This window comes from Cyclopterus lumpus, chromosome 14 (assembly GCF_009769545.1).
Source record: "Cyclopterus lumpus isolate fCycLum1 chromosome 14, fCycLum1.pri, whole genome shotgun sequence".
NCBI classification, from domain to species: Eukaryota; Metazoa; Chordata; class Actinopteri; order Perciformes; family Cyclopteridae; genus Cyclopterus; species Cyclopterus lumpus.
Window position 1 is genome coordinate 14,543,824 of NC_046979.1, and position 25,295 is coordinate 14,569,118.

Consider the following 25,295-nt stretch of genomic DNA (forward strand, 5'->3'; position numbering starts at 1 on the left):
ACGAAGCACACATCTTAAGTTCACATCTCGTCTGAAGTTGAAACTTTCGGGGGTGCCATTGTTGGCTTGTTACTGATACTGTTGGTGATTATATAAAACGCCAGTCACCAGCTCTTTTTTCATAATGCCAGGCTTAACATCAAAGGGAACAGGTCCATTCTCTCCAATTGCAAACAGGTTAAAAAGCTGTTATTTTCTGCAGTGTCTGGTGTCTGTACTCGCACCGGCCTAATCTCATGAACATCACGAATAAAGGCTAACATTTCTGCATTGTTTAGCTATCAAAGCTTTGCGTTCAGACACCAATTGCTTGAGTTCAGAACGTGGTCATTACGTGTCTTAATTCAATTAAATTCAGTTTATTTTATATAGCCCGAATCACAAATTTGCCTCTGAGGGCTTTACAATCTGTACACATACGACATGTTTGTCCTTGGACCTCACATCGGATCAGAAAAAAAACCTTTCACAGGGAAAAAAAGGAAGAAACCTTCAGTAGAGCAACAGAGGAGGATCTCTCTCCCCGGATGGACAGAAGCAATAGATGTCATGTGTACAGAATGAACAACGTTTACAGAGTTACAACACATGCAATAAATATGACAAACAGCTGAGCTTACATGCTCTGAGATTTAGTCAATATTAAGCTCTGGCCAAAGGAATGTTCTCATTAACCGTGTCCTCACAAAGACATGCAGCACAAACAATCTCACTCTAATGTCAGGGCTTTATCTCTTGAGATATCCTGAATACTCACTGCAGCTGACGGTTTTCTGTCCTTTCTTAGGATTGTTTTTCTTAAAGAAACTATTATAAACCAAACATTCAGATTGAAGCCAAAAATGTTCACACTACTTTTAGAAGACTTTCTAATTTATGTTACCAAACTTTTGTCCCATTCATCCTCAAGCCAGGTCAAAGGCGAGTGTCTCAGTGACAGGTGACTAAACCATCCGTTAGGCTTGGAGCTGATACAATGTGTTGCAATCACATTCTGTGAGCAGAGCCGACTGGTGTAGTTTTGTATCAACAGACGTTTCAGAAAGCTTTCCTGCAAAGTGTCCATATGACTAGTGTATCCATGTTGACATGAAACGGTTAGCGTTAAGCATCAAACAAGTGGATCCCAGAAAAACACATCTAACCAAAGGATGGGAAAGGTGATACCACTTGTGTGCATGTACACTAAAGATGAAGCTACTTGCAGCAGCCAGCTAACTTCTAGTTTGTTTGATTGGACAACAAGTGTAAAAACTACAAATGGCCATAATGTGTCAGACTATTTCTTAGTTGGGACCAGTTGCCCGGAAACCAACGGAAACTCACAAACAGTTGACTCACAAGTCAGCCTCTAAACGCTTTAAACAAGGGACAAAATACAATCTCCCTAATTTTGTTGTTGGAACTGGGTGGAAAGAATTAGAGTGTAAAAAGCACTTTATATTGGGACATTTTCACATTGACCAATAACATGCGCTAACCTCTTGTGTCACCTCCGTACATCCCCAATGCATTAATAACCTTTGCACAGAGCCATTGGCTAGCTGTTTCTGTTTCCTCTCTTTGTGCTAAGCTCAGTTATCCGACGGTAGCTTCGTATTAGTTTATGTGGTGGAAATGAATGTTCCGTTACCTTGTGACAAATCAAAAGTACCTTAAGCACGGTGGTCTTATAACACTTTATTACCAGAACATGAGCCCTAGTATAGACAAGACCTGAAACATTCAGCTGACTGGAACAGGAATCTCTAAAGCCTCCAAGTGAGGTTGTCAGAAATTACTGCTCCCGTTCAGCTCCAAGATCTCCGTCCTTTATATGTTTACAAAAGCTTAGTAAACAAATAACTGTGTTTGATCTAGTGAGCAACATAATGATGACAAGACAGTTTCTCTTTATCTCAACCGCCCCGGGCCTCTATAATCGATAATATTTGGCCTGTGTCCACTAAAATGAACCCAGGACACGTCGGTAATCATTGATGTCCCAAAGCTGCCTTTAAGAAGTTGCATAAGCTACAGTCACTGGAGGACAAGTTAGGGTTTTTGCCTTGACAGTGTACACACAAGAATCCTCTCAACTTTCCCTCTAAGTTGCATATTTTGGTAGATACTCAGATTTTTACGACAACAGAGGACTAAATTATTTTGTGCTCAGACAATTGCTTCTGACTTGATGATAATGTTTGGTGGTCAACAAAGGCCACACAACAGACGTTGTGATGTTAAAAAAGAAAGTGGCATGCAGTTCAACTCAGTCACACTAAGATGAATCATTAGAATAATTTTCCCTATGAACAGAGGTCAGCTGTGGATCTATCATCACTATTGTTTGCAGATAGATCCCGTTCCTGCTGCAGTCAGCATACCTCATCAGAGATGTGCATTAATTAGGCTGCTCATTGGGCCTTTCCATGTACCCATTCAGAATGACATGTACTCTGTACAAAGCACTTCTTTGAGAGTGGGTATCTTTAAAATGGTCTGTGGTGTGCAGTCCATCTGACTCAGCAATAGCTGCAAAAACAAAAAATGTGTTGCTGATCAGACAGAAGACGCCACATAGAACATTTGTCACTGTGCTTCTCATCCTAATTACTTACAGAACCTCTAAGGTCTCAACCAGTTTAAAATGGTTTCAGTAATTAGACCTAAGCCTTTCCTTTGGGGAACTATTAAAGGGACCACAAGAATGTGGAGTTAAGGGTAATTTCTTTAAAAACAGGAAATGCAATGATGTGCTGACCCGGCTAGTCAGGGTCTTGGCTCAATGTCAAGCCTTTGCAGCAGTGGTAAAAGAAGCTGGACTTATAATTTGCAGACATAGAATATAGTTTGTCATCTCATTCAATGGTGAGTAGTTATGTCTGACATCCTGATTCCTCCAGTCCAAGACACCAATTTGCTCCTGAAGGCGGATGAGTCCTGATGGAGTCTTGTGTCACCCTGTGTGGTAGCCTGCCATCAGTGTTGGAAGACAACCTTCCTTCTCGGAAGACAAGTCAATTTACAATGTACAATGGTGCAGGTGTTGGTGGTTCAGTGTTTTCCAATTCCAATTAATGAAACCATTTGGTAGTTTTAACGACCCGATGGGTGCTTAAAAAAGGCCAGTATGGTCAGAAACTTTATTGTTCTTTTCTCTTTCAATTATGTTATTCAAACCTTTTATTCTCCCATTTTAAACAATGCAGTGCCCGTTCCAAACATGCCTGTACAGAAGGGGCCGAGTGCTTGGCCTGTGATAGCAATCGCTCATACAGACAACTTTACACTCAACAATGTGCTTCCTTGTGGTCCTTAGCAATACAAGTCATCGAAGTGGTTCCTCAAAAAAACACTGGTGAAATACACTCTTTCACAATAAATATTAACACCAACATTGATGTGTTTTATCACATTACAGTCAGACAATTTAGTTTATATCTTAGAAAATACATTTAAGTGTGCAGTTACTCTTTAAGTTCAATGTTTGGTGAGGCCAAACATTCTTTTTGATAAAAAGTAAGAACACAGGCAATAGGCAAGGAGGGGAACAAATACATATTTCCTTTGGCTCTCCTCCAGGGCGTCCTCTATCTGCTCTATAGGTCAGAATATTCAGCCTTTTTGACATATCACTTCCTTCTTAAAAAGTGACACAAGACCTCCCATGCTAGACTCTGACCTTTTTCTCAAAGTCCTCAGACATGCATAAGTCATCATGCCAGAATTGCACAATTCAATATGTTCCCCCTTCTCACACACAGCTGCATTCTTGGACTGGTCCTAGACACAGACAGGGAGAATGAGTCCACGTCAACCGGTGGAAAATGTCAGTAGTTGCATGTCTAAAATGTTGACCGTGAGACGAATGCACGGCAAAGTAGAGTTAATAGGCTACGGTGAACTGCTAAAAGGCATGCTGGCCACCCATCTCACCTCCACGCTTATACAATGGCGGAACATGTGAGAGTCGGTGATTAGTTTGGATATTTCACAGAGAGAAAGCATATGTCCTGGCACATGTGTCATCGCCCACACCTCATCTGCTTCTTCTCTTTCTTCTCTTTAATTTTAATGCTGACCCTTGCTGCAAGTTTGCTCAGCAAGTGTTCTGTATTTGTCCTCTTTCTAGCAGTATTACATATTTTTGGCAAAAACTATGCATTACTTTAACTGAAAAAGGGCTTTTAGTGCATTTGGCCTTCCCTCAAACTTTCGTGAGTAGCTTTTTGATAAATGTAGCTTCCTTTGACTAAGAAGGCTCAGAAATCCTTGATTTTTAAGGACTTTTCAAATGGAAGAGCATACTCTCACAAAGGTATGTGAAAAAGACTTTGATACATGTCCCTCAGCAGTCATATGAAGGTTATCTAGAAGTGCTAAGTTAAGGACAACTGGACCCTTTTTAAGTGTTGTGCCTTCTGGCATTTTGTTCACCTTTGTGAACAATCTCATTCAATAAAAGGTCAATTAAGAGGAAAATAAAGCTTTCTGTGCTAATGAGCTTGGTCACTTAGCAGGCTTGATAGCTCGTTGGCATAGCTTGGTTGCTAAGTTCACATAGTTAATTTAAAATACGTTTTTGTCCCATAGACTATGTGTATGCCTCATAACTGTGTGTAAACTGTTTAGTGGACAGAGGTTATAGACTACTCCAGCAGAGGAGATTAAAATAAAAGTAAACTAGTGTGCTACGATGCCTCCTTCCATTTTGGACTCTCTGGCTCGCCGTCTTTTCAAAAGGTGCGAATGAACAGCTCAAACCATGCATGCATTTAGGTAAACATTTGTGACTAGGCCTTAATAGTAACAATGAATAATTGCAGAACAGGGAAAATTAAATACAGTATGAGTTGTAATTATACATGAATGGCTTTATTTTGGAATAAATACACTGATGTCAAAGACAATTACAAATGCCTGTTTAAAAAAGTATTTAAAAAGTATTTACATTTTTTTTCTTCACAGAGCTGAATAAATATATACATAGTATACAATACAGCCCATGTTGGTCATAGTTTTCTTTTGCTGTACAAAGTGCAAAAGCTGATACAAAATTAAAATGATAATCCAACGAATGCATGATCCATCCGACAGTTGGATGCTGGACTGGACAATGTAGCCCCGTTAAGAAACAAAACAAGAATATAATGGATTACAGGATTTCAGCAAGTTTGTAGAAAGAACAACTTGGCTCTGGCTTTGGGGCCACAAACAAGGCGATCCAGGAAAACACCAATTATATACAGCAAAACGGAGGGTGTGCCAGTTTTTTTTTATCGTTTCATTGATAATAAATTACAGTGGTAACTGTGCCAGACAGGCGTGACTCGACATGGCTGAACACTATGAACTGAGAAGACAATTGTTGCGGTCGACTGATAAAGGAAATGAAGGAAGCAACCAGACATGCTGAACACAGCAGGCGGGAATTTAATGCAGAATGTGTGGACATTATTGAGATTATTGAGATAAGGGCTATATTATATCCCTTATCTCAGATAAGCAGTGTTATGTTGGGTTCAGCTTGATGAGCTTTGTTTAGTCAGATCTTTAAAACCACCAAAGTGACTTCTAGTTTAAACTGTTTTCATGACTGCTGCTCATTGAGGTCTGCAGAAAAAGTTTGCAGCCTCCTAGTTTTGGAGGAGCAATGTGGGCTTGGTCGTTATTGTTTGTTTTTGTCAAAGTATCAGGAGTAAAACATGTTCAAATATGCAGTGGTACAGATATCTATTCAATCTTGAAGATCACACACAATGTTATCATGTGAGAGTTACATATTTGTCCAGTAGTAAGAAGTTATGGATGTCAAACCTGGTATATTGAAGTCATTTTTTGGAAAACCTAAAGGCTTCACTGATCTATTTGCAAGACTCAACTAAATCTTTGAAACCTGAACAGTTCAAATATGATGTAAAATGGGGTTCTGACTCATAAGATAAACTAGATTGATTGTTTCCAAATGGGAATTCTGTATCTGCTGACAGTACCAAGGATTCCATTACATTTTATGTGACACTTCTATCAGTGTTTTGTCATCAGAGTAGACCTGGACAATGTCTTTTGAAGTCAGAGTGATGGCAGTGAAAAATATCTTGCAGCATTCATCCTGCGGCTTTCATTCTCCTTCCAATATTATTGGTTTCCCATGAGGCAGGTGGAAAGATTTGCACCCGACCGACACAGTGTGTGTGATACTTGCAGGTGGATTCAATTCAGTCCTTTTAAAACATTTTTGTAGTTTATAGGTTTTAGTCACTAGCAAGGCATTAGGTTACAGAAGTCCAGCTCCTGTGGTTTGCGTAAGCCAGTGCAGTGGTCCCTTGGGAGCAGATGCCCAGTTTGGGTTTGGCAGTGCAAAGGTCGTCTCTTGAATCCCTTCCCACAGGTTCTGGAGCAAGGTGACCACTGCCCAATATGCCACTCCGGACAGGGGTCTCCACAAACCCTGGTGGCTGAGGGTCTTTGGGAAGGATCACAGTCCAACCCTGGCTTCCCATCCAGTCTCAGACACTGCACCATCCTCCTCTGGATCCCACTGCCGCAGGTCACTGAGCACCGATCCCAACCTGTGGATATCCATTTCCCAAGAGCAGGATCCTCTTTGCTATAAGACTTCTTCAGGGTGTCTCCCCCATTCTCCTTGACACTATCCTCAGCCAGAACACTATTATGGGAGTTTACACCCCCCACCTTCTTTAGAGTCTTGTCCTCCTTAATCTGACGGGCGAGGTAGAAGGAGTAGCGAATGCGAGGCGGCGTCAACTGGCCTGCACACAGCACCTCCACAGTCAGGGATTCTCCCAAGGGCTTCACAGCCTGCAGGGTCTCGGCGAGGCCGGCTGTGCCGCTGTAGCGCAGGAGACTTTTCTTTATAATGATGTCCCTCTCTCCAGCTGACACTACGTAGTTCCCATTGAGCAGGTAGTGGCCCTCGCTGTTTTTAACCGCCAAATAGTTGTCATCACTCCTCATTCCCTTGTAGCCTCGCTGACGGATGTCTATGTTGGCTGCGCCCACTGGTAACATGACCACAAAGTTGTAGCCGTGCCTGCACGCCAAAACATTTAGCAGTCAGTGAAAACTCAAAAATAGTGACGTTGATAATGCTATCATGTTTCAATAAGGGGGGGGAATAAGAATGATGTGAGCAATATCCCATGACAATGTGGATTTTACTCACTCAGGCTTTGTGAAGAGTCCCGACACCTTTTTGCAGCCCTTGCTATCACCTCCGCAGATTCCACACTTATCAAACTTCTTGGTGGAGCCGATTTTTCCATCACAGCCAGCCTTAATGCACTTCCCTTGGACACACACTCCTGTGGAGTCAGGGGAGCATGGAGTCCCATCCACAACCTTGTTTGTACAAAGACACTACAAGGTTAGCTTTTCACATACAGTCCCTTGTGAGTTTACTTTGCTTTATGTCTTTATTCCAGGTTGTTAAAACATAAAAACAGTTCTCTATATACTGTCTTGTTTTCTAAATGAGGCAAATAAGATAATTAAGCTCACTTGATGCAGTTGAGAGTTTCCTCACTGACATTTTTTCATCCTAATTTATATCCAACACCATAAGAACGCAACACCCACTCACATTTTACACTTAACTGTCCACAGAAAGTACTGTACACTCATTCGTGGTTCAAAGTCACGACTAGATGGTTAAAACATCCAGCTGCTCTGTGATTCAGAGCTACGTGTCCCCTGAGCACTCGTATCTGCTCTTCCTGAGCTGGTATGATGGTACGAAGTGTGAACTCTGACTCACTGCTGCAAAAGCTCACTCTACACCCTGCTATCTGAAAGAATTAAACTGTCCTCCTCGTCTCCTCTCCTCCTCTCCTTCTTTCACTCTTTGCACTTTTACCAGAGGCAGCTGGCAGACGTTTATTCCCGCCTCCAAACTCACACACGGCTTCATATCTCAAAATCTTAATTTATCCAGACTTTTGTCCAACCACCAATTAACTTATCTTTACATTAGTTCAGACAGAGCAGAACATACACTTGCTGTGTTGTTGTTTACCTTGGGTGCCAGGACATAGAAGTAGCCCGTGCCGTTAGCTCTGCAGATGAGTTTACACCTGTCATCAGTGGACACGCCAGAGTACTTGGGTACCCACACCACAGAGGGGTCGATCCGGTTACTATTAAAGCTGCGGCCACTGGTTGCACACTGCTCCTCGCGATAATTCTTACCTATACAGAGGGGAGGATACGAGATGAGAGGGGCAGCACTGGGACAAATGCCATTGGACATAGTTGCTAAGAGCTTGTACCTGTGTCAGCGCAGCGGTTTAGGTTGCAGGAGCGGAATTTGACCCTCACCCCTTGGCAGTATTTACCCCCATTTGACGGAACTGGGTTGATACACTCTCTTTTAGAAAGTTGGACGCCGCCTCCACATGTGCGTGAGCAGGAACCGAATGGGCCCCACCTCCCCCAACGACCGTCCACCTGGAAATACACAAACAGACCAGGGGCTTATTGCAGAACAGGTAAAGGCCGTCCTTAATCACACCCCAGTCAAGATGTACATCTATCTCAAGAACCTTTTGTGAGCCTTACCTTCACATTTCGGATCTGTTTGTGCGAACAGACCCCCTGGTGGCAGACCTGATTGTCCCCACAGTGTGTGCCATCTGCCCAGGGGAAGTGACGAGTCATACACACCAAATGGCCGTTGGACTTTCCTGTGCACCACAGACGGCCACATGGTGGCTGCATAAAGGGACAGGGCTTGGAGCCCTCTCCGAACGCAAGCTCACACTGACGGTTGAGGATGTAGGATGTTCCCGGCAGCACTTCAGGGAGGAACAACGGTTTCTGAGGCTGGTCGAGCAAACATTCCCCTAGAAGAGGGAGACTCGGTGAGCAACACACTAAAGCAACTGCTATCTCTGGTTTCATTGCCTGTCCAACTTTGAGCACTTAACACCCATTTATTAAAATAAGTGCCAACATTTCACCAACATATTATTAAAAAATTATGAAAAACAGTGCATTTCGTCATCAATATTTCCACAGTACCCTTTTCATTAACTGTGTGTGTGTGTGTGTGTGTGTGTGTGTGTGTGTGTGTGTGTGTTGTGGGTGGTATTGTGGGTTGGAAGCAGTAAACAGGCATTGCCCTTGTGATTTGGGCTCTATGAAGTGAAACTACAGCCTGATGCCGTGTATGCCACATACCACACACACACATGCATGAGCGCCCCACAAGCAGCCCCCCCCCCCGCCCCCCCCACCCACCCGCCCACCCTAAAAAAACCACAAGGTCTTCCTCTCATGTTTAATCCCACCCAGGGATAAAGTTATACTAGAATAATCTTTAGATATGAGTTTAAAATCTTAACTTTTAACCAAAATGACATGAGGCAGGCAAGCAGTTCAAAGGTCAAAGGACTCCATTTACAGCAAATGGCAAACAGAAATCTTTCCAGGAACAGGCTAATAATAGGAAGAGTTTGACGAGCAGGTGCTTGGAAACGTGAAACATCAACGTCACTGGTTAAGAAGGTTTCCAGGATAAGGGTTTTCATCACACAGCTTCTCACCCTTATGGGGAATTTACACATCCAAAACAAGCATTTGCACTGGGGAAAAACAGTTCACTCGCTTTGCACTGTTCATTATGCCATTTGTGTAGCGGTGAATTCATAACAGATTACAAGGCAGTGAGTGAATGAGCTGTAACTGGTGGCAAATGAGTTTACTCCCATTTAACTGCAAATTTGGCATAAGAAACACACTGATTGACTGATAGATCATAACAAGTCACTCTACACTGAACAAGCTGAAACTCACCTCTTCCTTCCTCCTCTCTCTCCAAAGAGCAATCATCGAAAACAATAGCTGGTGTGTGTGTGTGTGTGTGTGTGTGTGTGTGTGTGTGTTGCGGAGAATTGAACAGGTTACAGGTTGTTTTTTTTCTTCTCTCCGCTGCTTTTTGAAGTCTAGATTTATGAGAGATGGTCAGAAAAAACCAAGTTACGAGATTGTTAGATAGAAATTACTCCCTGTCAAGTGAAAAATGTGTTTTGCTCCGGACCAGTTTGTGTTCTTTTGTTCTCAGATCATTTCTGAACACAGAGAGAGGCAAACAATTTAAAATGCATCTTTTTGGAGTAAACCTGCATGGGAAACCCCTAGGCAGATACACCGACTTGTCCAAACCACTGTGGCAACTCTCCCCAGAACAAGCTCTCTAATTTGTGACAGATGTCGGGGCAGTTTTAAAATAAACGTTTAGCATTACTCCGAGGCTAAGTCCTGTGGTCTGGCCCGCTTGGCAAACATTCTGCATCCAACCGAATGAATTTTTCTCTCGCTTTGCTTGTCTTTTTTTTTAGCACGTTTAGGGTTAGATGTCATATTTAAAGCAAGACTGACGCTTAAATTAAATCATGCTCTCGCTTGCATTTACCTCAAACTAAATCAAGAGTTTTTTTAACCCAGGAAAATTAAGTAAAACTCAGTAAATGTCACAAAGAGAGCCTGTTCCTCTTCAACAACTGCAACATGATTGATCCATGGACAGAACCGTAAGCAAAAAAAGGTCTGATTGTATGAATAATACAATGAATATGTGTGATCCTAATGTGATCAACACCTAACTACATGTTTGTTAAGCACTGTTGGTGGCCCTTAGATGAGTGCTTCATCAATTTAGCATTGCTCTCCTATGACATTGTTGAATTGATGGTAGAAAGTTTAAAAGACAAAGTATCAGAAGTGATGCCTCTAAACCCAAGGAAATGTTATCAAAATCTGGTGCTGACTTTACCCACAATGCAACTCGACCACTGGTCTCTCATGCTAGTAGAGGCAAATGTAGCCTTGAGCTGCTCGCCTCAAGCAGAGATGAGGAGCAAGCTACAGAGGTCTGATATATGTATAACTCGACGCCCTCTTTATTTTAAAACTTGTAGTCTTCAACCACAACACTGTCACACCATCTTGGGACATCTCCGTCCTCACACAGCGCCCTCTGGAGCCACAAACTGCTATATACACAATGATTTTCACATATGGATTAGTGTTCCCCAAAACATGTTAAAAGACTTTGATGAGTAAAACCTGTGTGGTTACCCTTTATTGATTGTAAGTGTTTATTTGTGTCCGTAATGACTTTGACTTTACACCTCTTCAAACACACTGTGGGGCTGCTGGCAGTCAAGCACAGGGGTCAAAGGGTCGTGGAAGCTCACCATGCCCGCTGTCCAGGAATTCAGTGATGATGGCAGCACTGCAGGGGGACCATGGTCTGGTGCGGTTGATCTGAATGAGAGTGGGAGACATCATGTGGTTGTCCTGTAGTTTCCCAAACACGTCCTCACAGGCCCTCACGTTGTCGTGTGGCATGTTGAATACGTGTCCTGTCGAGAGGCAGCGAGACGTCAGATGTCTTTAATGAATGACACCTATTCTTCATTCTGTAAATTGTCCATATGCACTCACGCTATAAGAAATGTTGCAGCACTAATTTGTATTGAATAATGGATAGTGTGGGCTCACCAAGCTCATGAGCAGTGGTGAAGGCTGAGGGGAGGCCGTCGTCTTCGATCACAGAGCAGCTCCTCTTGGGGTCGCACATGGTGCCAACATCTGCCATGCCAAGAGTGTCACAAGTGGAAGCTCCACACAGGTCCTGGACAAAAAAATATTTTTTTAATTTTTTTTATTCATATGCAAACCAGAGTTAGAGAAAAGGTCAGGCAATCAAGGCACTTATGTAAGGACTTTTTTATTACAATTTGGGTCTAAATGTTTGTGACACTGGCCTTCATTTCTGCATGTTATGATAACATTGTAATCTGATTGAAACATTGGACATGATGTCTGATGAGGTCTGATTATATGATGGTTTCCGTTTCTTGCCCGGTCTGACCTCTTTTTAGTGATGTCACATTGTTCCCTTCAGCAACTGACTTGGTGAGTACGCGATGGCCAAACGTACAAACATAAGACAAGTTGTAGCAAACTGGAATTATCCTTAAATTGTATTGTTGTCATTACAGTAAGGTTTCTAGAGATTAGTAAAAGATGCGACAGTGTTAAGTCAGGATTTCCACCTCCCAGTATCGAAGTGTTTTTAGTGGGCAACAGTGTTTAGAGTACACCGTCTTGTATGAGGTAATGCGACTGTCCCCAATCATAACATTTCCATGCCAGAGCAGAGTTTCCAGATGACCTATTTCTATACCACAAGGTTTTAAAACCCAATCTTAGCGAGCATCCATTTGGAGCTGAACCTACTAATCACAGGACAACTTCTGCAGTAACCGCCACAGAGAACCGCCCATCTGCCTGGCTCCTAAACAGCTCTGTCTCTGCATACCCAAAAACACACAAAAACAACGGAGGTCAGCTAATAGAGATAAAGCAAAGCACTTGATTATGTCACGCAGCCCTTGCAACCCTCCTCTGCGCTGGATGTACACGTGAAACACAGAGCCAAGTGAAGACCCTGAGTGCTATGACAAATCACTCTTAGAATAAACTACAATTGTTGGCCAGCGCAAATCTAGTCCAGATGTGCTCATGTGTGCAGACGACATCTGAACGATTGGGCCATTTATGAGCAAAAAAAAAAGAACTGCAAAAGAAAAGGGAAGAAGAAACATCAGTCAATGAGTTTGTTCTTTGCTTTGACCTACTTCTCACATCTGTCATCTATCTATGCATTTTGTGTGCATTTCTGCAAAAACAGTATGCAAGTTATCTCAGCAAAGAAATATTCCCATTGTATTTTGTGTACAGATTTCCATGCATTTAACTACCATCTGGCTTGTTACCGTCTATCACGTGGCTCAGAGTGTCAGTACTTTTTATACTGAAGACTATGAGCAGTGGAAAAATAGTTCTGATAACACAGTATCGGTTTACAATGTGCAGACATTTTTGGGTGTACTCTTTTCTATTCTCAAACAATTATCTATGACGTAATTAAAGGTAAACAAGTACAATCCCCCCTCTCTCTCTGGGAAAACCTAAATACGTCAGATGTACAGTCAGATTTCGTCTTTAACAGACTGGATGTTCACATTCAATAAACTTTCTGTGTAACTTAATGATCTTAGTAAACTTGCAAACATTCTTTACACAACATTCATGCTGGCTAAAGAGTTTAAATACAACCACAGTTGCCTCTGGACAACACCGAGTTGGTCTTCATAAAACCAGCAGATTACACTGTGGGCTGGTAAACAGCAGACAATAGACATGCCTTCAATGCCCATTGAAAGCCACGGTAAACCAAAACCACAACACTCACTCAACGGACTAATTTCTGTCACCAGGTCATGAATCAACAGAAGATGGACTGTTGTTTACTTGTTGACCTTTGGAGATCTGCTCAGCAGAATGCTCCGTTATAAGAGGGCCTTTGTGCAGACGCCTTATTTGATATATGAAGTTAAAGTGTGAACTATAATATATATCTTTAGTCTGGGAGGGCTGAACCACGTTAGAGGCAAAAGGTTTGCTAAAAAAATCTGATTTTCACAGACCAAACCTGGTGGATTAACATGATTTCATGATCATATTTGCTGGCCTCTTGTACTTTATACTGGAGTATTTAAAGTGTTGGGATTGTAGATGTTTTGCACATGACGTCAGCAAGCCCAAAATAATCTTGTACATTTGTTTATAATTACATCTGATGGATTTAATATTCTAGTATTAATAAATAAAGCTGAACAAATATAATTCAGACAATGTCACTCAAACAACGAGTAGATCCCTTGACTCATGACTCACTGTCTCTAGGCAGGTCCAGTGCGTGGCGTCATTTAAACTGGCTGCAGAATTTATAACACAAACTCTGCACGTGGAGCTTATGATCCCAGAACCTGGTAACGCCCTAGATTATGTAGCTGAAATACTTTTATGGAAAATGCGGCCCATGTTAGCGATGTCATGCCCTAAAGAGGAAGAGCATGCTATGAGCGTTACAGCAAAAATGAATGAATGAGAGCGGAAGTGTGTAACTGAGTTAAGAATGTGTTGTGAAGATGCAACTGCATGCTGACTGCAGCTGTGCAGGACTGCCCCTCCAGAGCAGCTTGTTTCAGACTGGAATTGAGCAGGTGGGGCAGAAACATGGAGGGATGTGAAATCTCTGACATGCACACATAGGAACCTCCCCCCTCCGACATCACTCCCCCGCTCCCTCCATCTCTCCCTTCAGGGGCCTGTTTAATGAGGAGCAGGCAAGGTGGTGGGTAGGGCTGGAAAACCCACAGCTGGAGGAGGAATGGGAAACACTGAGAGAAACAGGACACTGCTGACTAATGCATCCCTGGTGGCACTTAAATTTGGCGAAGTTGCAGTTAAAACAAGCATTTGTTTGAGGTCTGCTACGATGGTGTGTCGTGTCATGTTAGTGGCATTGGCCAGAGGTAATTCAGCACATTATACCTTTTCACTCTTTCATCTGCAGTTGACCCTTTGACTGAAGACTGAGCAGTATCCAAATATAACCATTCAGTAATTTAATATATATATATATATATATATATATATCTGCAGAATTCACAGAGCAGACAGTTCATCATAGATCAGCGGTTTACACACTGACCGGTGAATGTGAGCAATGACTTCAGCTCTGACCTGGTGTCATCTGCCAAATATTTGGGAGTGCAGAGAAAAGTCGGAGGTGGGTTCCAAGTCTATAAAACCACCCTCTCAGGATCCATGAAGAGACTATTGATCATTTCCTTATGACCCAGCCTCAATGTCAAAGCTGTGATGGTATTGGTGGACTGTATTTTCACTGAGTGCCTGGGGAGTGTGTTTTGGGAGCAAACCAATTACCTGACACAGCAGGAGTGATTTAATTTGATAGGAGATCAAAAATAATAATTTCATAAACACAAAAATCTATCTTTAGCCTTTTTTATGTTTTACCTGTCTGGTGAAAAGGATTGCGGTGTCCCAGTAGTCGGCCTGCTTGTCGTTGTTTTTGTTCATCTTCTTTTGCCAAGTGCAAAAGTTTCGCAGCGTCATGGCTGCGTTACCGGACACCTCGGGTCCTTTGTCCTCCTCGGATATAAACATGATCTTCACAACCATGATGTTAATGGAGTTGAGAATACTGGGGTGTTTGTAGAGCCTCGCGGCCACTGCCATCAGAGTCAAGAGGTAGTGTTTTAAGTCATCTCCATGGAACTGCACCATGGACTCGTCGGCCACCACGAGCGTCTCCACGTACCTGGGGATGGAAGCGAACCTTTTGGTTCTCCCCATCTTCTTCAGCATCGTTTCGGTCACATTGTTGTAGTCTTGTAGTCGCTTATATTTCTCCAACGATTGCGCAACCTGGAGACTTATGTCGCTGTCCACGGCGCACCTAGAGGTTGAATTGAGCTTCAGGTTGTTGCTGCTTCTGCGCCGAATGGTGTGCGCACCTTCTGCGCTTGCCGTGTCATTTTGCACCGGACTGACAAAATATTCCCAACCCTGGAAGCCAAATGCACCGTGCACACCCTTACAGAGGCTCAAAGCAGCATACGAATGTGGGTCAGCATGCACGTATCCGGAGTAATAACACTGGCGCAGGTCAGTGGCGTCGGTGTTGGAGAGCCAGAACGCGTCTTGGTTAGAAATAGAGGGCGCAATGAAATTCGAGTCCTGGTGTAAATCGATCACAAATTCCTGCTGGAAAGCTCGTATTTGGAGGACACATTTTCCATTTAGGATTTCCACGTCGTTGTCAAAATCCCTCCTGTCATGTTTGTGGTTATCCAATCTAACAGGGAAGCAAAGTTCAGTTTCCATGCAACGAACAAGTTGTGAGAGTGAAACCACAAAGCAGAGGAGAAATATTGTTCTGATAAACATGACGATGTTTGTATTCAGTAAAGAATGCAGTGACCATCAGAGAAAACAAAACGATATTGAACCTGCAAGCTCAATGGATGCGGTGAGAATCACAGATCCGGATGAAGAGCATAATCCAATGCGCAGGACTCTAAAACAATGCAGGTCGTACAAGTCCACTCAGTGCAAACTCCTCCTGGTCATGGCCCATTCTCCACCTGTGTGTGCTGAGTCGACTGCTGCCTTCTGCGGACTTTATGCACTTTCGTCATGTGTAAAAAATATGGAAACTCAATCTCTCTTTTGGAGGGGGCCGTCTTTGGAAACGCTCATTGGATGCGCGTCTCAGCTCGCGACTTTTTCTGCGGCCACTTGAAACTCAGCAAACAGCAGGCTTATCATCACTGGGAGGAATTATTAGATGTCCCATACTTCCAGCTGACTTTGTGCGTTCAGACCTCGCTTGACTCCACATAAAATGCAAGTCGTTATACTCACACTCAATTGCCCGCATTGAGGATATTCACTTAATACAAGTCATTTTCATCTTAAATAAAAAAGCAGCACGCTCATGTTTATTATATATAACTAAGAAGGATGCTTCTATTCCCTGCATCCTAAATGAAATATCAGTGGGCTGCAGGAATTTAGATTTTAAATTAAGAGGAACGTGACACAAGTCACTATAATAGTGCAGCTGAAGTCCTTCAGAGAAATATGAGGCTGCTGAGATTCAGCTTTCCTGTCATGGTCAGATCGATTTCTCTCCGTAACTCGCGTACGACGTCTGGTGGACAGCACAGGAACTGGGCTCCAATTTACAGTAAATAGTGTGTGTAGTCTGATTATAATGTCACATCCATTCTGTAATACAATGACACAAATGCAAGTAGGCTAATGTACTTTGGTTTAATTATGACGTTCTGATAACGCAAGTATATACTAGGATATATGTCCAATACATTTCAGAGGGACATATTGTTTTACTTAGTTGCATTTATTATTTAGTTTGCAGTGTAGTGTCACGGGCTGTCGCTAGGACAGGCTAGCCTGGGGCGGTGCAAAGAGAGAGATGAACACAGGCACGTCCGAGGGTATTTAACAAAAGTCCAGGTTTATTTCCCATCCCACCAGCAAGGTAACATCCAAAAACAACAAAGTATCAAAAAAAGGTCCAGTTAGATAACACAAAACATCCTGGAGGAGAAAGTGGTTAATTAACCAAACAAAAACTCAATCCTGGTGAATCCAGGCTACAAGGTCCTCTCCCTTGTTGTCCTCTTCCAGGTGCTCGTGGGTTCACCTTCCGCTCTCCTTTCTCCTTCCCAGGTGCTCTCCCTTAAGTCTCCCAGCCCTGCCTCAATCAGGTGCCTTAAGCAGCTGCAGCTGGGTGAGCGGTGAGGCAGGCTGGGAGATGTAGTTTTTGCACTGGTGGCCACTCTGTAGCGCCCCTCCACTACCTGTCCCCTTGTGATGCCACAGCAGATTAAACATTAGAGAACATGTGATCACCGTTTTAAATATATTAAACCTGTAATCTAGTGTAGCTTTATTTGTTTCATAATCAATAATGCCAGATATAATAATAACAATAATCATCATAATGAAACACTGAATGGGCCCACGCTGTATATATAACGAGTGGGCTACTTTTACGTCAAGTAAGTTTTTCATTTTTACTTTTACTAATGTTGAATTCATGACTTTTATTGTAGAGTAAATGTGCACTGCGGTATTGATACTTGTCCTTGAGAGGGGTCTGAATAACCCTTCCTCTACCATCACAGAGGCAAATGGAGAACCAGAAAGGTGAAAGAGAGGCAGGCCCGTTGAACTAACAATCAGCTATCTGTGAAATGCTGAAGTTATGAGCACATGTGTAGCAAATACATTTAGCTAGTGTTTAAATAAGTGGCTCTTCCGGGGTGTGACGCCTCGGCTCTTTAAACGAGGCCACACTCCAGCCAGCTGCCTGCTGTGTTGTCCGTTCTCAGCCCGTTGTCAGGAACGCAACAGTGGTTGCTAGGGCAAGGACCCCTGCTTGCGTGTCGTCTATCAAATAGCCAGTTTTGACTTTTGTTTTACACTTTTTAATAATGCTTTAAACAACCGTTCGTTGTTACAATATGCAAAAGAAGAAACACGCAAATAAAAGGCCACGAGTATAAATGTGCGGCAAGTCAAACTTAACTATATATTTTGCTACTTTTGTGAAACGGCAGCTAGCTACATGCTCTCAAGCGTTAATCACTTTTGTTGTCACCATTTCCAAAAAGTAGCGCAACTGTGCAAAGTTAAGCTCGCACTAGCATGTACACTAGGCTGCTAGCTCGGACAAAGTGTACAAGGTGTGTACACGTACACACGTATCCTGTGCTCACACGGAAGGAATGAAACAGCCGCTCGTCTGGATAACTTACGGTGTGACGTGTTAACCTCCTGCCGTTAACCGTCGACATGAACTCCTATCACGTTTTGGAGGTGGTGGGAGAGGGCTCGTTTGGTCGAGTTTACAAGGGAAGGAAGAGATTTACTGGCCAGGTAAGTCTCTTTCCTTTGAATGCTTTGCTATCTGTGTGACTGCTGTGTGTGTAGCCGTTTCACTGTCCGTGTCCGTTAGGTGGTGGCTCTGAAGTTCATGCCGAAGGTGGGTCGTTCTGAAAAGGAGCTGCGCAGTCTCAAAACGGAGATTGAGATCATGAGGGGTCTTCAACATCCACATATTGTTCAACTCTTTGACAGTTTTGAGACTGAAACTGAGGTATGTTTCCTACAAAGTCACGAATGTGCCTTAGTTCACAAAATATTGATACCAATTGTATAATTTGATCCACTTAACTATGTGTATTTTACATGTGAGTTCATAATCCCATGAGCTCCATCTCTCTTTATGTGTGTAACAGGTTGTGGTTGTAACCGAGTATGCAGAGGGTCAGTTGTTCCAGATTCTTGAGGATGATGGGAATTTACCAGAGAGCCAGGTAATCATTGTCAGTGTAAACGAGTAATGGCAGGAATCTGACATATCATAGTTTCTTATGATCAACATGTGCTGCATTCTTCTCTTCTTCCGAGGTCCACGAGATTGCCTGCCAGCTGGTCTCAGCTCTGTATTATTTACACTCCCACCGTATTCTTCATCGTGACATGAAACCACAAAATATCCTGTTGGGGAAAAGTGGGGTGGTGAAACTGTGTGACTTTGGGTAGGTAATTATTCTAAATTATTCTAAAAGTAGCTGCATCATTAATTTCCTCGAAGATAAGCAGCATGTGATGCAATCTTTCTGCAGGTTTGCTCGGTCCATGAGCGTCTCCACCTTGGTGCTGACTTCCATCAAGGGAACGCCACTGTACATGTCTCCTGAGCTGGTGGAGGAGAAGCCATATGACCACACTGCTGATCTCTGGTCTCTAGGCTGCATCCTCTACGAACTCCACACGGGGGCGCCTCCGTTCTACACTAACTCCATTTTCCACCTGGTGCAGCTTATCGTGAGAGACCCAGTCAAATGGCCGGACACTATGAGCGACACCTGCACGGTACAGTATAGCTGCAGTCTTGTCGTGTTGCTTCATGTTTAGATCAATGCTCAAATCCGCACTGTACAATGATGTGATTTCAAATATGGCAAAAGCTGATTGAAGAGAGAAAATGTAAAGCCTCAACTTTCAAATGCCAGATGGCCAGAGCGGCGCTTACAGGCAGGGCCATAAGAAGGATTTTAGTAAAACTAAGGCTTTAGTACCACCGCTACACCCGCAAATAATTGTTGACCAGGCCCCCAACAAACTAATTTCTTAAATATCCTGCAGCTCTCCTCTATATGTATCATTTATTTGTTATTTTTTTCTTGCCAGTGATGTGTCACTGTCAGCCACAGAAGGTAAACTGCACTTCATGGGACTCAAACTCTGATGTTTCAACCACAAAAACTGAGAACAAGTATTCTCAGTGAGAGCTTCAAGCCTGTTAAAGGGTAGAAAAGTCATCGATGCTTATACGATTTTCTTTTCCCTTCCAGAGTTTCCTGAAGGGTTTATTGACCAAAGACCCTCAGAAGCGATTGTCATGGCCGGACCTCCTGCATCATCCCTTTGTTGCTGATGGGGTTTTAGGTGATGCCAAATATGCGTGAAGCTGGTCTGTTTTTGAGATTATTCTGATGTCTGATTTGAACTGTTGTGTCGGCACAGTGTTGTCAGACACAGACTTGTTCAGCCCTCTGACAGTCACACCCAGCCCAGACATGATGGCCCTGAAACTTCAGCAAGTGGCGGCAAAGACGGTACCGACTCCTGGAGGCATGAGATTACTGCGGAAGGCCAGGGAGCAGATGGACAATGGCAAAAGAGGGAAACCTGTAGGTGGTGACAATGTGAAAGTGAGTCACATATTGATTTTTCATTCTTAAATTAGTCACATGGACTTTCATGGAGGAGCTTTAAGCAATTCTATGTACATTGACAGAAAGAGAAGGATGGAGTGGGAAATGAAAGGGTCAACTATGCGATGGCGGCAGCATCCCCGAGAGCCAAGCCCCCTTCCAGTGTCGTCGCTGTTACCTCAGGTCACTCGGTCATGACAGCTGCCAATCAAAGCCTACACCCAAAGAGTCAAGCCTGCGTGAAATCAAAACACAGGTGTTTATGGAAGTTCAGATAAAAGGTACAATATACTACCAAAACCGAGGTATGTGTTCACGGTTGTTGTCATTTGCTCTGCAGGGGTCAGATCAGCCGGGACTATGAACAGGAATTTCCCTTCGTAGAAGTTGGGCCGCGACTAGTGCAGAGAGGCAACGCAGACAGCCGGACCACAGTGCACAGGCAGGTCAGTGCTGGCTGCGTTTTCTAGTGACACATTACCAATCTGTAGTATATTCTCTTCCAGTTGCAAATTTGCCCTTGTCATTAATAAACTGTATTTTTCATCTTGGACCCTATTTCCCCATATTTTGTGTCTAAGTTACTAATGAGGGAACAATTTTCACTAATTGACTAAAAGTGCTTGTTGTTGCTACTGACAGGCACGTTGTCCTTCAGCAACATATCACCTCGCAAGATTATAGAGACATCGAGACTTCTCCATAATGTTGTCTGACGCATATCGATGGCAAACACAAGTGCTTTTAATGGAAGTAAATTGACATTGCCAGATGTGATTGCATTGCAGCTTGTGAGTGGTTGCCGTCGGCATCGCTCTCGCTCAATACTGGATCAATTTCAGAAATTGTTGTTCAGACACTTATAATACAATCTGAGTAGCAACAACACACACTTTTGGTTAATGTTACTTCATATTGACGGCGCACAAATGAATCTGGTTTTGCGCCTGCTGGTTATAGAGCTATTGTTCAATACTGGACCAATTTTAAAAATTGTTGTCCTGATTAGTCTCTTAAACACCAAATATGGAAACTTTCCTTGTTGAAACATGCCATAGTTACGCTTGAAAAGAAAGCGTGTCTTATAGCATCAACCATGTCTTGTTCTTTCAGGATGTTGACTGTGAGGACTATTGGGAGAAACTGGCCCAAGAATCCGATCCAAGCAGGCAGCAGAATGAATTATTAAATTACAGCGCAGTTATACCTCAACTTAAATCCAAGATCCTGGCATTTAAAGCTCAGGTACTTGGGTACAATTTTCCATCAAGCATGTATTGTGTTCACCTCAGAACAATGTGACACGTAGTCTTTTTTTCTTTGTTTGGTTAGCTAACAGGTGGCGTTGTGAAAGAAGCGTGGCGGATTCACCTCCCGCTGAAGGTCTTACGCAACCTGATTCTGACCTCTGACCTTGAGAAGTCGAAATCCATTGGTCATGAACTTGGACTACCCCGTGTCCTCTTTGACCTCGTCCATGAGGCCGTCGACAACTCAAATTTCATCAAGGTCAGTGCTCGTTGCTGAATTAGTGCTGAATTAGTCCTGGAACAACCTAACTTTTTCTACTTTTCCCCTCCTCAGCAACCGTGGAGTGTCCCGGCATACGGAGAAATGATTGTTGTGCTTATGATCTACTGGGAGAAGCACTGTGATTGGGTGGAAGAAGAGCACAGGTTCGATTTAGTCCTGTTCTTCACCGAAGCTGATCTGGTTAATTATTTAAATGCTGTCTGCACAGTGTCGTGTACGTGAGTGATTATCATCATCTTCTCTCTCACTGTAGTCTAGAAGAGTTCACCAAGCCTTTCATCACAATTCTCAGTCAACCAAACCTCCTTCCTTTGGCGGTAAGAACTCATTGAAGTTAGTCTGTGTATTTTAAAGAGTGGCTGGCAATTCATTTTGATTTATATATCTTGTCAGTTGACACATTTGACTTTGTGATCTCTTCTTCAGCCTCTGGCTGCGTCTGTTCTGTCTCTGTTAACACAACATGATGTCCACGTCAAAGTGGAGATGGACACTCTGACCTCCTTGCTGAAAAAAATGCTTTTGGACTTGTATGAGGTACTGAAACTGTGAGAAGCAATTTGTCAATAATTTGACAAGTTTAAAGTGATCCACTTTTGTGTCTTGTGCCTTGTCAGCCCCAACGTTCTCTTCCTTCTGGCTTTGGACTCTGTGACGGCCTCCTGTCTTTAGTCCTGCACACCCTCTCTGAGGTCAGTCAACAACTACAACGTGTTAAACACTATATTTGACTGGACAAGAGATAAACCTCCGATGTCTTCCTCTGAGCTTTGACTGATTTGTTTATCTTACAACAGCATGAAAATAGCTCCGGACATTCATGTTTGGATCCAGTAATATTTCTGGATCTATGGAAAACAATTGGCACTTCACTAGCAAGAACAACACCAGACACAGACTTCTGTTCGGCAAATGGTAAATATAATATCATTCTAATAATATAATAATAATAATATAATATTCTTATGAGGCCCACATTATTTAAGAACACTAATCGCGCGCCTTTACCCATTTGTTTCATTTTCTTTTGACATCAGGGCTTCATTCCTTTCTGTCTACTGCACTGTTTGTCTTCACCAAGGATCCATACTCATGCATGGCTCTGTTTTCTGAGCATGAATCAAAATGTGTCTTCACTCTCGGCCAGCTGCTGGGCACTGACAGGTTGGTGTTCAGATTTCTTAACTTACCATTTCGTTCGTATCACCAATGCACGTCTGGCGCTAACCATATCATATTTTATACCCTCCAGTCTTCATTTCTCTGCTCAAGGCGATCCCGGGATACTGGAGGTGGATGTGACTCACGACAGTCTGTCTGTGTTGAGCTGCCACTTGTTGTGCTTTCCGTTTGCTCTGGACCTGCCTTTAGACGCCATGTCCACGATTTTACAGATATACGACCGTTGTGGAATAGTTGTAAGCCTCCTGCAGGTGAGGGCCTTCACGTGCTCCAGTAAAGACCTTGTTAACAAACACAATTCTCTGATGCAACACGGGATAACTCTTGCAATAGGCTCACATCAGCCACACACTAGTGTACACCTTAATGTCTCTGTTCTTTTGTGAGAGCGTGGCACTGTTTGTTGTCGGCTGTTTGATCTGTGACGAGTTGTCTGGGTGATTTTGTTTTTCTTGTGCTTTTGGCAGGTGATTCAAACTCTTCCTCCTCCGATGTTAGAGCTACCGCTCTCCCTGCTGAGCCGTTTGCTCCTGTGTGACCCCGAGCGCTCGGTTTGCCGCCTCGGAGAAGCCGCTTGTGGTTTTTTCGCGCCACCGAGGGTCGGCCAGCTCACCGCCTCTAAACACCAGACTCTGCCGTGCAGAAGTGCAAGCTCCCTGCTCTCTGACTCGCTGCAGCTGCATGCGCTGTGGGATTCTGCCGTGGAGCTCTTAACTCTGTTGTCCCAAGTAGCCCGCTGTTCCCCTCAGCCCGCCCACCTTCGGCTTTATCTGGAAGCCCCAGCGCTGCACCAGGCCCTGGCTCACTCGTATGACCAGATCAGGGCTGCCACGTGCAGACTTCTTGGACATTTGGATCCATTCACCTTGCAACCTGACATTTTCAAAAGCTTGATAGACTGTCTTCATGACTCCTGCATGCCTGTCCGCCGTATGGCTTGCAGGGCAGTTGGGAACTGGTTGGGGTATATTGCAGGAGGGGCAAGGTTTAAAATGGGTGTCTCCAATGCAAAGGGCATTGACGCCACAGGACGGGGCAAAGGGAAGGCACACAATGAGGCAGCAGGAGATTTGGCTACTATTCTAGAACTGGGGTTGGACGATGAGGAGCAGCGCAGGTGGACAGAGGAAGCCAGGAGGACGGCGGTCATGCTGACGTCTCTGATTGCTGACCCCGATGCCCTCACACGTCGTTACTGTTGTGCGGCCCTGGGAAACCTGGTCCATGTTGATGGAGCTGTATCCCTGTTGGTGGCGGAAGACACGTCCAGCTCCCTTCTGAGAGCTGCATGCATGGATTCCCATAATGCAGTGAGACAAGCTGCCATAGCAACCCTGTGCCTGTACAGCGAGCAGGATGCAATCCGTCAGGTAATACAATGAACAGGTTACAGGAGGGCAGATGTTGACGCTGCAATCCGTCTTTTTCAGTTTTCAGACTTTGGATATAATTACTTTTTTGTTATTTACTGACAAGAATATATTTACTTTCTTAATAGTGGAAAACAATTAACACTATTTGCATGCCTTTTAGGTTTCATTACGATGAGCCCATTCCTTCCTTGCATAATCTTGAATGGGCTAGACAGATATTTAGCCTCAACCAGTCACCATGTGCTAGTGTCGGCACTTTAAACATGTAAACAAATATGTTTGAGTTAGTCATTTTCTTTTGCGTTCATTTGAAGGTCCTGAGATCCCTCGATGCCACTAGGAAACTTCTTCAGGCTTCACAACAGGCACCTCCTCAATGTGACTATCATCAGCTCATCGGACAGCTGTGAGTCCAGTTATAGGAACGCAGATTTAAATGTCATGTGTAAATATGTCTTCTCCTTCCTTAGATTACAAAAGTCTTCCTCCTGTTGCTTGAGCAGTTTGGTAGAAGACTACAGTCGGTAATCAAATCCCATTTATTATAAGTGTGTGTTTTTTATTTAAAGATTAGTAAACTTCATCATAAAGGTGGATATAAAAATAACTTTTCTTAACGGAGATCTGTGTTGGCACAGCAGAAATGTGTGTTGAAATAAAACTAAAGTGTGTTACTGTTACCTGATGTTTCATTTAATGTCGCAGCTGTTAAAATCTCATGGGGGGGAAAAACAATGCAACTGGAATCGAAATTCCACTGAGACGACGGTCTTTTTAATTAAGAAGTTATTATTCGTACCTCGTACTCTCCAGTCATAACCCCAGTTGCTATACGCGCTCCACGTGTACACGTTTGCATTCAGATAGTTTCTCTGCAGTCAGTAGCGCCGGTTGTAGTTTCAGGGCCGATATTTAGAGGATGTCGTCTCCAGATGTTCAGGCCTTGTGAGGCAAAATTGTGATTTTTGTGCGGTATAAATAATATCAACTTTATTTTTAACTGCCGTGC

At 43.3% G+C, this 25,295-nt stretch overlaps 2 protein-coding genes across 2 annotated transcripts; one reads left to right on the plus strand and one right to left on the minus strand.

The window, feature by feature from the left end:
* Positions 1–4,913: 4,913 nt before the first annotated feature.
* adamts15a (ADAM metallopeptidase with thrombospondin type 1 motif, 15a) lies at positions 4,914–15,831 on the minus strand. The gene is made up of 8 exons (XM_034550916.1): positions 14,899–15,831; positions 11,506–11,638; positions 11,199–11,366; positions 8,560–8,843; positions 8,271–8,448; positions 8,018–8,190; positions 7,169–7,344; positions 4,914–7,036 (listed from the first exon to the last, which is right to left on the minus strand). Exons 1-8 carry the CDS (start codon positions 15,829–15,831, stop codon positions 6,244–6,246), a joined length of 2,838 nt encoding a protein of 945 aa, XP_034406807.1. The 3' UTR covers positions 4,914–6,243.
* A 1,993-nt stretch (positions 15,832–17,824) lies between these two features.
* On the plus strand, positions 17,825–24,965 carry stk36 (serine/threonine kinase 36 (fused homolog, Drosophila)). Its single transcript, XM_034550915.1, has 20 exons — positions 17,825–18,351; positions 18,431–18,571; positions 18,714–18,791; positions 18,886–19,016; positions 19,104–19,353; positions 19,836–19,929; positions 20,008–20,195; positions 20,282–20,454; positions 20,539–20,644; positions 21,312–21,443; positions 21,531–21,707; positions 21,783–21,874; positions 21,985–22,048; positions 22,158–22,268; positions 22,349–22,423; positions 22,529–22,646; positions 22,769–22,895; positions 22,984–23,164; positions 23,381–24,283; positions 24,601–24,965. The coding sequence occupies exons 1-20, from the start codon at positions 18,268–18,270 to the stop codon at positions 24,694–24,696; spliced, it is 3,321 nt and encodes a 1,106-aa protein (XP_034406806.1). The 5' UTR covers positions 17,825–18,267; the 3' UTR covers positions 24,697–24,965.
* Positions 24,966–25,295: the final 330 nt, after the last annotated feature.